The sequence below is a fragment of the Lactuca virosa genome, chromosome 5, assembly GCF_052849685.1.
Source record: "Lactuca virosa cultivar CGN04683 chromosome 5, Lactuca_virosa_CGN04683_v6, whole genome shotgun sequence".
Taxonomy (NCBI): domain Eukaryota; kingdom Viridiplantae; phylum Streptophyta; class Magnoliopsida; order Asterales; family Asteraceae; genus Lactuca; species Lactuca virosa.
Window position 1 is genome coordinate 285395809 of NC_136430.1, and position 13569 is coordinate 285409377.

Consider the following 13569-nt stretch of genomic DNA (forward strand, 5'->3'; position numbering starts at 1 on the left):
GTTTCGGTTTTTCGGTTTTTAGTTTGGTTTTGGTTTTTTTTGCACACCCCTACCATCAGATAAAAACTAATGTATGTGGTCAAATTCTATCTATTATTTATTACTAAAGATTTAATGTAAAAGAAACCAAGAATTGGTATAATGATGAGTTGGCGTGTTTGAGAGGTTTTGGTTGTTGTCGACCGCCGGTCCTCCAATAAATTGAGTTGGGAGTATAAATAGGATTGTTGACTTGTGAGTGGATAGCGTTGTGTTGAAGGATTGTAACGATTGCATACCAGTCCATAATAGAATTGAAACTCACACCACAACAATTAAATTTCGAACCCTTTCGATTTCTATAAATATATCACCCCAAAACCAACTATGATATGTAACCTAGGGACGCATTTAGGCCCCATAGGCTATAGTTGCTCATCATATACGAACCATTCTAAATCAACATAATACAAATACGATCTAAAAGTTTCTCGTATTCATCATGATTACAAAGAAAGTATTTATTCACCGTCTTTTTCCTAAAATTATTTCTTCCAAGACTCGACCTTTATAAAAAAAAAAAAAAAAAAAAAAAAAAAAAAAAAAAAAAAAATCTAACAAGTCCAAAGGGTATACAAAATATAAATCTAAACCAAATATTCTTAAACAAAGACAGACATTCAACCTCAAATAACATCTCCATTATGGTACATAAATACAAAGAACCATAAATCCATAATCATTCATAATCATACCTGGTTGATCAAAGCTTGTTGCACCTGATACAAGTTACAAGACTTCTTATTATGCCCAGGCTGCTTACACTTTGTACACGTCACTGTTCTCTTTGTTTCCACTTCTGTTTCTTCCCACTCCATCTTCTCCTTCACTTCATCAGCTGGTTTTACAGGTATTGGAGGTAACACAACAACTTCATCTTCTTCTTTCGTAATCTTACACTTTTCACCCTCTTCTTTCTCACCTTCCACATTTCCACCCTCAACTTCCACAATTACTTCATTTTCAATTTCACCCCCTTCTTTCACATCTTCTTCATTCCCACCCCCTTCTTTCACATCTTCAACTTTCACATCTTCTTCATTTTCACCCCCTACTTTCACATTTTCTTCATTTTCATTTTCATTTTCACCCCCTACTTTCACATCTTCTTCATTTTCATTTTCACCCCCTACTTTCGCACCATGTTCATTTTCTTCATTTCCACCCCCTTCTTTCTCCATCTCCATCTTTTCACCCTCAACTTCAACCTTTTCACTCTTTAGCCCATCTTCTACCCTTTCCCACTCCTCTTTCTCAATTTCGCCTATCTTTTCTTCCACAACCTCAATCTTTTCAACATCTACATTTTCACCCCCTACAGTTATCATCTCTATCTTTTCAACCTTCTCCTCCTTCTCAATTGGCACCGGGGCTATAGATTCCGCATACGTTATACGATACGCATCAACCGTAAAATAATTCGAGCAAAACTCATACGGATTTTTACCAATCAAAGCAAAAACCGCAAGTGCATGTCTACATGGCAAACCGGTTTCTTTCCACCCTAAACAAGTACAACTCCAGTTACTCAAATTCACAACATGAGTCGAATCTTCACGAACCTCAAAAAGGGTATCAGAAGAAATCAACACTTTCAAACCACAAGATCTCAAATTCTCTTCTTGAAGTTGTTTCTCTTTAGAAGGTGTAAGATGTGTCCCCCACATACTCGCATCCAAATTCGCATCATTCATCTCATCAATCATAAAACGTATCAAAGCATCAATCTTTTGTAACAAGGGTAATTCCCGATAATCCTCCATTAACTTTGAGATTGATACGTTTATATTTATATCATCTACAATGTGGTTATATCTTTCACCTTCAAAGGAAGAAGTTGTCCAATGTTGTGGCTCAATTTGCATCACCCAATCGTAAGCTTGTGATGAAATTTGCTTAATTTGTTCGGTTGACTTTTTGAAACCGACTAATCGGACCGCATGTGCTGCGGTTAAAAAGTGAACAGGTAAAAAAGATTTACCATCACCATGAAACGGACCTTTTACAGTTCTTTTGAAGCTCTCTAACAAATGGTAAATTGAATATCCGATATATGCGTTTTCAAAAACTTCAAGTATGGTGATTTTCAAATTCTTGTCTCTATCAAACACGAAAGTGATAGGTTGTGGGGTCAAGATTGTGGATTTTAAAATTTCCAAGAACCAACGCCAGGTGTCAGTGTCTTCAGTGTCTACTATGGCAAATGCAACAGGGAAAAAACCGTCATTTCCATCAATGGCATTTGCTGTAAATATAAATTCACCGAATTTTGACCTTAGGGAAGTGGATTCAAGGAAAAGAAGTGGGCGACAGCTGTTTTGGAATCCGGATAATGGAGCGAAAAAAGAGACAAAAAGGGATTTGAATCTTTTGTTGTCATTAATCACGAGTTTTGAGATGCTTCCAGGGTTTGTTTCTAGAATCTTCTCACAGAACCATGGTAACTTGTTGTAAGATTCTTCATGTCCATGAAGTTTTTCTTTTTCCACTTTGACAATATGAAGCAAAGTTTCAGGTGCCACGTCATCATCAAGTTCTTGATCACTGCTGTCAGGTGGAGGGACAGCTCGAGGGCGTCCTCTTTTTCTCCCTGATTTGGTCCCTGCTCCCTCTTTAGCAGCTAACCTCCCACTCTTTCTTTGTGATTTTCCAATTTTACCCTTGGACCCCACGGAATCATCGGGGTTAGAAACTATGGTGGGGCGGCCATTGGCGCCAAATTTCCAAGAAGGGGTACGCCTACGTTTCTTGACACTGTCAGCAGGGGTAGTATTGACATTTGGCTTCTTCCTTTTGGGATACCTACTAGGGACAAAATCGGAACTACAATCAGAATCTTGATTGATGTTGACTTGTTCAGAATCAGCACTTGTGGAGGTGTCTCCTGTGGACCCCTCATCCTTTGACACCTTTGTTTCGGTTTTTTCTTCATTTTCATTAGAAGATGCTTCAGTTTTAGCAGCTACAGTTCGGCGTGTTGTCCTCTTAGATGGGGATGCTAAAGGACTCTTTTGCCCCTTATCTTCTTTCTTCACCTTTTTATCTTTCTTGTTACCAACTTTGCCTCGTTTGACCACATCATCTTTCTTGGGACTTGTGTTGTCATTGTTTATAGTCTCATTGTTCTTGGTATTGCTTTGGCTGTGAGGATCATCAGTATGATTAAAGAAATAGGAAGAAATGAAAGTAGAATGATGTAAATGTGCTTTTTTGATAGAACATACCTGTTAGTTTGTGTATCTAAGGCACTTCGATCAAAACCTGGTGTTCCTGTAACAAAGACTTCAGCTGTCAATGCATCTCCATGAAAATCAATCATTCTTTTTACATCCTTATCGTTCTTCACTGTAATCAGATTTCGTTTGTTTCCTGGAAGGAAATACTTGACAGTAACTGTTTCCTGGTTGAAATTACATGTTTCAGCTAAATTCAACTTTAATTCACTGAAGGGAGTCTCAGAATTGACATTTGCTGCATTTGCCTCTCCTCCATTATAAGTCATGGTTCCATCTTCATTTGTAACAAATTCACCACCAGATTGACAGATTAATATAAGCTTACCCTTTGCCATTTCATAAACCTACAGAAACAAACACAGCCAAGCAAAAAAAAAGGTTAACCTAGAGGGAATAAATGGGGAAGGAGACATCTTTGACCATCTATCTTTAGTGAGGGCTTCAAGTATGGAAAACTGCATACATAGCTCAGTTCCCAACCAACAAAACAAAGCTACAGTATTGGCTTTTAAAGTCGGTTCTAGTATATGTCAATTACGAAATTTGGTGAAATTAACACCAACATTGTTCAATTCGTAGTAGTTGGTATAAGCTTAATGTTTTACATAACTTTTCCCTTGAGAAGCAACTCATTCCACGTCGAAACACAAAGTATAGTTCGTATTGGGGAAGACAAAAAATCAACCAACAAAACAAATAATACAGCTAAAAGTTCAGCAAGAAACACCAATAAAGGCTAGAAATTCCCCAAAATTACATACAGAATGTCAGCCAGAGTTATGAAACCTCCAGAATCAACGTAAAGTACGCAAAAAGTGATACAGAAGGAAGCAGCTTACCTAGTAGCTCTGCTTTTGCAGTTGCAGTTGTTTGACTGAATCGAAACTTAGGGTTTTCAGGTTAAGGTAAAATTTGGGGAGCTTGTAGAGAGAGAGGAAAGCGATGATTGGCGTTCCGCTGGTGATTTTCAGATCAAATCGACGACGAAGGGAGAGGACATAGGAATCGAGGGGGCATTATGGAATTAGGGCAAAAGCGGGGAGAGGAATTGAAACGAAAAGGGGTTAACGCCGTTGAAGAGGGAGGTCACCTTGTGGAGTTATCCTTGGATTATAAGCTTTAAAAAGTTATGTGGCAAATTTGGAAATTTTCGTAAAATATTGGTTTCACTTTTTGGTGTTCAAGTCAAATATTATTGATTATCTCTTATTCAAAAGTTCTCATATTTATTTTCTAGAACTAGAATTACAAAAGAATATTTACAACTTGTTATCAAATAAAAGATGTATACTGTGATAAAAAAAAAAGTTTAAATAAATATAAAAAATATCATCAAAGTTTGTTAGGCAAAATGTCTCATTTACATGTGTTTTTTATTCATTTTAATATGTTCAACCATATTTTTATAAAAAATAGTCGGTTTGTTTTGGTATAAAAATAAACATAAAATTGTGCTAATTGACCTTCCCAGGTTCCCGATTTAAATCGGTTTTTAAAAATTGTGTAGAAATTTTTTCGGATTTGTATTTGAAATGTGATAAATTTTTTTTGGATAAAGTTATAAATTAATCAATAAAAAAAGTTTTCATATTGTTTTGTATGTTTGTTGCAAAAATATAATTTTATAATCCGTATGATTTTCAGACTTGATACAATTATAAAATGATAAATTGGTTTATATTTATAATAAACACTTTTAAATAAGTTATAAACGCTTTGAAATAAATTCTAAGAAAAATACTTGTTAAAAATTATTTATCTAAGTTAATAAGTACATTTTTATTCAAACACTCAAAAATACTGTTATTGTTAACTTTGTTAACGAATCATGATCAAATCAAAAAACCCATAGTCTTCAAAATCGTTGTAAAAGCCGAATTTCAATATCGAAACACACTCAAAAATTTCCTTTTATAAATTAGTTTCACGTATGGTGTTCTTCCATACGTAAGCCAATATATAAAAATGTATATAAGTATATTTCAACATAACAAATACGTAAAATAAACATGGCAATAGTCATGTGCTGCTTAGTCTTCACCACAAAAGGATCTTCTAGACACTCTTTTATTTGGAACTAATCTTCTTTCTTACTTACCATGAGGACATGTATCTTAAGACATTATTAACGTTTATATTAATGGTTAACATCTTCCATTCATTTGCATCTCATCACACTTCATAATTGTTAGTCTTACATTCCAACATCAATATCATGTTAAATGAACATAAATACGAAATTAGCATCCAAAATTGTTTCGCTACACGATCACCGACTATCATCGTCTATCATAGAACCTCTATTACATATGTAATAATACACATTCACACGTTCTTTGTGACAACTCCAAGTACCTCACATATGTAGTTATAACTACACGTTCATATTTCATTATTTCCATGTAAACTATCTTCATCATTAGATGGTCACTTCCTTTATCTTTCCCGAATCCCATGTGTGCTATTAGATAATCACTTTTGGAATCCATGCAAGCACTAACCCTCAGCCCCTCACAAGTAGTTGATTTAGAATAAGAGATTTAATGGAGCAACCTTAGGGAGGAGGGAGTCCTTCCCTCCCAACCCACTCAACCCACTGCCACCTCAGCGCTACAGTTTTTCTCTATTCTTTCTTTTCCAACCCTCCCAACCCACTCAACCCACTGCCACCTCAGCGCCACATCAGTTTTTCTCTATTCTTTCTTTTCCAACCCTCCCAACCCACAACATATGGAAACTCTATCTTTCCCAACCCACTCAACCCATTTAATTTTTAATTTTAATATATATATATATATATATATATATATATATATATATATATATTAATTTGTATATTTTTGTCTAAATAAAATATGGGCCGAATGCATGTGTTCCTGATTATACTAAACCTAAAATCACAATATACATTAGTTCAAAAGAACAGCACACTTTTTCTCTTAAGATTTAGGGTTTCTATTTATTCTCCTTCTTCGGTGAAATATTGTAAATCGTTTGATACTAGAGAAAGTGTTGAGACCAGAGAGGGAAAGATTCACGGGTTAGTGAACCCGTTCCAGCTTCATCATTCTTGCATCCCGCTCAACCCGCCGGAGAAGGAACCACAAACTGACGGTACCGTCGGTACCGCCCCAAGCCGATCTATAACCCGTCGACGACTCCGTTCGGCCTTAGGGTTTCATTACTCCGGATAAGAAAATAAAAATTTTTAAACATGTTAAGTCACAATATAACTTAAAAGAAACTTTAAAACAATGACATCAATATTTAACCAGGTCATGATGTAATGTGGTTCCAAAATCAACAAATGTGATAAGTGTGTCTATATCAAAGATACATGTAGTATGTTATCGTGTATCTATGCATAGATGACAAGCTTATCATTAAAAGCAATGAAAAGTCAATAGGTCAACTAAGCACATGTTGAAACCAAGGTTTGAAATTATAGATATAAATCTAGTTGATGTGATTCTTAGTATCAAGATCAAACATACCCAAAATTGGACTTATGTCAAAACCCACTGTATAAACAAAAGTCTTGAGAAATGATACATGTGATTCCAATATAGCTAGAATTTCTATTGTCACATGTCAACTTCTATCAAAGAATGCATGTCAACATTTATTTTTTACATTTCCCAATTTCAAGATACTTATTATTGCCCACCGAAATCCAATATAGCCTCTTAGTTTACAGATACATGAATTTTTTTCTTTTCTCTTACAAAACTTAAATCACCGCCACCAAAAATCTATAAAGGATGGTGGTTGGAAGACGATCTAGTAACCTCGATCTTGACTACAACGGATAAAAATTGGGAAGCAAGAAATCGGGCAAACAAGCGTTGATTGCATGGGTGTTCGTGTCCTTGCGACAAAATGACATAGAAGCAGGCTGACACCTTATAAGGCTTAAGGGTGTGGGGCAACATTTAGCTCGGTAAACCCATGTCAAGCATGATATACACCATCCTCTCATTGTGGCATTGGCAAGGAAAAGTAGGTTTGTGGCATTGGATTGCCACACACACAGAGAGAGAGAGAGAGAGAGAGAGAGAGAGAGAGAGAGAGAGAGAGAGAGAGAGAGAGAGAGAGATTTACTCCCTCCGTCCCAAAATTATAGTCCATCTTTCCTTTTTGGTTTGTCCTAAAATAATAGTCTACTTCTAAAAATAAATAACATTTTTACCAAAATACTCTCTCATTATTACTTAACCAACTAAGCATTTAATGGAACATTAAATGCAAAGTAAGGGTAAAACTGTCATTTTATTAAATAAAGTTAGTGGTAATTAATGTTTTTCTTAATATGTGTGTTTTTTGTCTGTGGACAATAATATTGGGACAGAGGGAGTATTTATTTAGTTTTTTTTTTCAAACTTTACAAATTTGGCTCACCTTTCAAAATAACATGTTATGCATGTTTTGTGACAAAAATGGCGTGGCAGTGAAGTAGATACCAAAAAACTGATTTGACAACGTGGGACGTCATGTACCACTCTCTCAAACCTAAAGGTCATTTCATAATAATTGGCTTTTATTTCAATCTTAGGAGTTAGGGATTGGAGATTTGAAGCACTTAAGTGTTAACACTACCAAATAATAATAAGTGTTAACTCATATTATAACATTCAAAATTAGTTGTAGTAATACAATCCATCTCAATGACTCGATTTTATTCAAAATACACTAAAGTATGTCGTTTTATTAAATGCAATTAAAGCAAACGAGGGGCTTGGAAAATAGATAGATTAACTAAATTGGAATCAAACAAACTTACGCTAGTGGACATTCGAGTTATTATCAAATATATTATTTGCTACCACAAAGTACGAACGAGTTTAAATAACACGAGACCATACATCTTTGATTGTTTGGAACACATGGTCAAAGTTGTCATTATGCAAAGGTTTTCTAAACATCTTTTAGGTTGGCCCGAGGCCTAATTATATGGATTATTTTTACTCTACCAAAATCTCCACATTAAGTATCACAGAGCCAGTCATTCTCGAAATGGTCCACTCTTTATGTCCTGGACGTTTTTTTTTTGTCCGGTCTTGCGGTCTTTTGTGTGCGTATTTTTGGTTTTTTTTCGTTAACAAATGTATGATTAACACCAAAATGATACATTAAGACTTACCAAATATAATATATTAAAATTTAATAAAAGAAAGGAGAGAAAAAAATTGGGTAATTCGTGATTAACACATAAATGACATGAATACAAACTTTGGGTTCAAGTCTAATTTTCAATGGTCTCGGGTCAATTTCGTACAGGGTCTGTATTTTTTGGTCTGGTCTTTTTTCTAGACTAGTTTGGTCTCGATCTATTTTTTTTAGTTAGGACTAGTCTTTTTATTCATCTCCAAGTCAAGCTTTTCACCACGTAACTAAAACATCATTAGAGTACCTTTCATATTAAAACATGTTCTTTAATTAGACCTAACTCATTTATGTGGTTACCAAATGAGCCCTTAATGAATTTTTGCATATCATCCAAACGGATTACCAACCACATTTATATCCTCAAAGGTTCTCAAAGTTTGGGGTTGCACCAAACCAATTATATAAAACAAAATCAAATGTATTATTTGCTACTTAAATCGATCAAGTGAAAGTTGGCATTAGAGTTTTAAGTTTAAGTGAAAAATATCTAGCAGAAAATAAATAAAGTAAATTATAAAAACCTTTAGTACAAAAGTTAGATACATAATATTCATAACTAGATTTTGTTGATATAAAATCATCTTTTATTATAATATAGTTATCTGCAACACTAAACCAAGGGCGAAGTTAATTCAAATATCAAAGTGGCTCAAAAGAAACTTTAATCAAAACTACAATCATATCATACCTTTAATTAAACTTGAGACACCATGAACTAACAAAGAACTTAAAAGATCAAGATCCATCATATATAACAAAAGTACTTGATCTCAAACTCCTCTCTCTTCTACAACCATCAAGATTCAAACTTTATGAAGCTCTCAATATTATTCTTCAGAAAATACATTAAATTAGTACAAGATTACAAAAATTACTAACTTTTGGAACAATCCGAATAGATCCCAGAAAAAACTATTCAAGACCTAATAAAATCTCTATTAAACTTTGACTAAACAATCATAACTGTTGGTTTCCATCATGTTCTTCAGTTGAGAACTTGGTGTATAGCCTATTTTAAACATATGACCAAAAACACTCAAACCAACATCTAACTTATCCCTTTGACATAAAATCTCAATCATCTTTTCAAAAGTTCCTTGATGGGGTATAAGCCTATTTTTCACCAAGTATTCCAACCAGTATACCCCTGTTTCAATATACCCTTTTTTGCTCAATCCAATAATAACATGTTCATCAATACACACCGAAACTGGTTCCACACCCTTATCCTGCATCTCATTCCACAGGATTTTAACTTCATCTATTTGTCCCAAATCATAAAGCTTTCCAATAATTGGTCCATAAGAAGCACAAGAAGGCTGCAACCCTTGGTCAACAAGTTCTCTTAAGAGGGTCAAACCCTCGGTTAACTTACCTTCTTTTATAAAACCCTTGATCAAAGAATTATAAGTTATCACATCTTTACAAACATTTTGGTTCTCCATCTGTTTAAATAGTTGAAAAGCCTCCATTGTCATACCATGTGAACACAAGCCATTGATCATAGTGTTGTAAGCAATTAGGGTTTCTTTGTACTCTTTTTTCATTTCTTTGTAGAGATTTTGGGCCTTTTCTATTTGTCCAATTCTGAAGTACCCGTATAAGAGTGTGTTATATGTGTATTGATTTGGTTCGATTCCTTTTTGAATCATTTCAAACCATAGTTTTCTTGCGTCTGTGATCCATTTCATTTTACAAAGTCCATGGATCATTGTTGTGTACATGATTTTGTCAGGAGCGTAGCCTCTGTTCTTGAGGTTGTTGAATATAAATAAACCTTCACGTTGCATTCTTCTGAGGCATAGTCCATGGATGATTTGTTGATAAGTATAAAGATCGGGTTTTATGCCTTTTGCAATCATGATGTGAAGAAGGGCGGGTACTCTGTCATACTTTTGATCCAATATAAATTCAAATAACAATTTGTCGAAAGCAGATTTGTGAGGAACATACCCTTTGTTTAAAAATAGTCGAAGAAGTTGATACCCTTCTGTGACATTTTTGTCCAAACAAAAGGCTTGGATCAAACAGCTAGCAGTATCAAGATCTGCGACAATACCTGATTGCATCATTTCACCATATAATTCCCATACAAGATTGGTATATCCTTCTTGAATGGAAGCCAGTAAAAGACAGTTCCATGTTTCTAATGAAGGGTAAACTCCAGCTTTCTTCATTTCATCGAACACTTGGAGTGCATCCTCAATCATTTTACTTTCACACAAACATCTTATATATGATTCAAGATCAGCCGACTCCGGGACAAATCGAGTAAAATCGAGAAAACTCTTGGCAGCTTTCGCAGCTTTATCTTTTACAAGTGAATTAAAGATCAAACTACAAGTTGATTGTGGTGGTGAATACCCAAAAGTAGAGCTGAGCCAATGCAAAAGCCTAATTGACAAAAAAACATTCTTTTGGTGAAGTAACACTTGATTCAAAAAGCTAGAATCCGAGAAATTAACACCAGGGAAATCCGATAAAAGTGTATTTTCCCATCTAGGTTTTGACCTTATAGTTCCACAAATCTGTTTCACGATTTCACTCGAATGTTGGGGTTTATCCTGGCTGTCATTGCAACAGCTAGTATTCCCAATGTCCCTAAATTGCTGTTTAGGGTTTTGGGTAATTTTGGAGGATGATCGACGGAGTAATGTAGTGAAGTAGGATGGCGTTCTGGCCATCAATGAAAATGAAAATAGAACTTAGCAAATACAGGTTGACATATATGAAGCAAGGAATAAGAAACGAAGCCCTAGATCATGATAATCAATCGATCGCTAAACACCCGAATCACTTTTAAGAGGTGAATCTGACCCGAATAATTGACTAAAAGCAAACCGTTCACTAAAATGATATTTTTGCTGAGGTTTTGACAAATATAACTATTTTTCTATTTTTTTGGGTTATTACGATAAACCCTGTCTATTATATCTATTATGTGTTGATGCTTAATAAAATCTTTTTATTATTTTTTCATATTTCGTACACTTTAAGCATTATATTTTATACAATACTTAATTTAATGTCGTGTAACCGGTTACCCTTAAACAATCGGTTGTTCTAATTACATGGCTTTGAAATTGGGGAAAATAATTTATGTGGGTAATTAACTATTGTCTTTATATTCATCTGGTCGCTTTCAAGGGCGGATTTAGGGGTGGTCCAGGGTGGCACCGGCAATCTCTGACTTTTCCGGTCGCAGTGGAAAATTTTTCGAAATTTTTAAAATTTTTTATTTTTTCTACTATCATGCAACCCCTGAGTTTCCCGTGCAACCCCTACTGTGAAATCATGCGTCCGCCCCTGGTCGCTTTCCTTTATTTGTATCTGATTTACCATTAGACTTGTTGTAGGTGTTCACAGAAACCATTGAAATCGGCTATTGAAGGTTTCCGGCAATTTCTTATCTCCGGCGACTCTCCAGTCGTCTTCTCCGGCGAGCCTTCAGCAAAAATGAGTTTTCCGATGGATCCTTGGGTCTCAGCTGGATGACTTACAGCAGCAGCAAGCAGCAGGAGTTGGTGATGGTGGTTTACCGGGCGCAAAAGGGAGGTGGCAGGTGGGTTTCGGTGATGGCAAGTGGCTTGCTGCCTCGTTCCTTCTTCGTTTTTCTGGAAACAAATCGACAGGAGGGAGAGAGGGGATGGTGGAGAAAGCTAAGCAGCAGTACTGGCGGTGGGTGCCGCTTGGATGGCAGTTTCGAAAAGTTCATCGGAAAAACTCATTTTTGTCGGAGGCTCGTCGGAGAAGACGACCGGAGATAAGAAATTGTCGGAAACCTTCAATAGTCGGTTTCAATGGTTTCTGTGAACACCTACAACAAGTTCAATGGTAAATGAGATACAAAAAAAGTGACCAAATAAATACAAAGGCAACAGTTAATTACCCTCATAAGTCATTTTCCTTTGAAATTGGTGACATGTAAATAGTTATGTGGCAATTACAACAAAAATCTAGGTTATAAATACATTCGAGTTATAAAGAGCTTCGTTCTTTCTTCTTCTTTTTCTTCTTTAGGGGCAGAGGTATTTTGGTGTGTGTCTTTCTTTGGTGGTTTGCCTCTTCTTCAGCCCGTCGTTATTTCTTCTTCTTCTGGACAGTTTCTCGGTGTCTCTCAATTTTTTTAGATATTCCTGGTGGTTACTGTTGGATGTGCCTTCTGAGTTTTTGACCATATTACCTCTGTTTCTTGGTTGGTACCTTCTTGTCTCTGATTGGCTATGTTTTGTTTCGCTTCCGCGTGTACATGTCTTCTTCGTGGGTGCTAATTATGCCCATGCTTGTCTTTTTCGAATTCTACTTGATAGGTGGTTATGGTGGTGCTCTTTGTTGTCTACACTATGGTGTTCGTTCTATACATGACCATATTGCCCTTGGTTTGTTCTGACTTGTCTGCTGGTGCATTGGAGAATTGGTTGCCATTGTTGTTTCCTGCCAATTTATATAACTTTGTTTCTGATGGATGATGTTGATGTTGTTTATTTTTCTTGGTGTCTTTTTGGGAGTTGGACGATTTTACCCCTGTTGTCCCAGTGTGATGCTTGAAGTATTAATATATCTGGCTCTAGACTTCATGGTATTTGCTCCTTCACTTTGATAGTTTTTGCTGTTGCATTCTTTTTTCGGTTGATTTTTTATATTTTGGAGCTGACGGTTTTACCCTTGGTATCTATTAGACTAGGAACTCAATTATGTAATCTATGTGGTACCAAAGTTTAAATATTGTATCTATATATATTTGTCAATGTAATACAAGGAAAACGATTTTGGCCATATTCCATTATGGTAACAGAGAACGCATAATACTCTGATTACTCTAGCCGCTTCTTCTCCTAAACCTTCAATCGGCAATCTCTCCTTGCCTGCAGTTGTCGCCTTCTTTTTTCTTTGCCGCCTCTTCTTCTTTTCTGCTCTACTCGACCAACCATCTTCTTTATAGCTTGATCTTCTTCATCTTTTGATCCTATACTAATCGATGGCTTCCTTACATCCTGCTGCTACCGTCACTAATATTCGGAACTTCATTCCCATCATTCTCGAGATGGATGACGGCCAATACACATCTTAGGTTGAACTATTCAAGATTCATTGTCGTGTTCATGATGTTATTCATCATATTTTACCA

General features: G+C 35.6%; 2 protein-coding genes across 2 annotated transcripts; both read right to left on the minus strand.

Annotated features, from left to right (window-relative positions):
- Positions 1-599: 599 nt before the first annotated feature.
- LOC145114911 (uncharacterized) lies at positions 600-4387 on the minus strand. Its single transcript, XM_079051032.1, has 3 exons — positions 4115-4387; positions 3264-3619; positions 600-3180 (listed from the first exon to the last, which is right to left on the minus strand). The coding sequence occupies exons 2-3, from the start codon at positions 3608-3610 to the stop codon at positions 729-731; spliced, it is 2799 nt and encodes a 932-aa protein (XP_078907158.1). The 5' UTR covers positions 3611-3619; positions 4115-4387; the 3' UTR covers positions 600-728.
- Positions 4388-9157: 4770 nt separating this feature from the next.
- LOC145117647 (Tetratricopeptide repeat (TPR)-like superfamily protein) lies at positions 9158-11271 on the minus strand. Its single transcript, XM_079053952.1, has one exon. It carries the CDS (start codon positions 11123-11125, stop codon positions 9380-9382), a length of 1746 nt encoding a protein of 581 aa, XP_078910078.1. The 5' UTR covers positions 11126-11271; the 3' UTR covers positions 9158-9379.
- Between the last annotated feature and the right edge of the window lie 2298 nt (positions 11272-13569).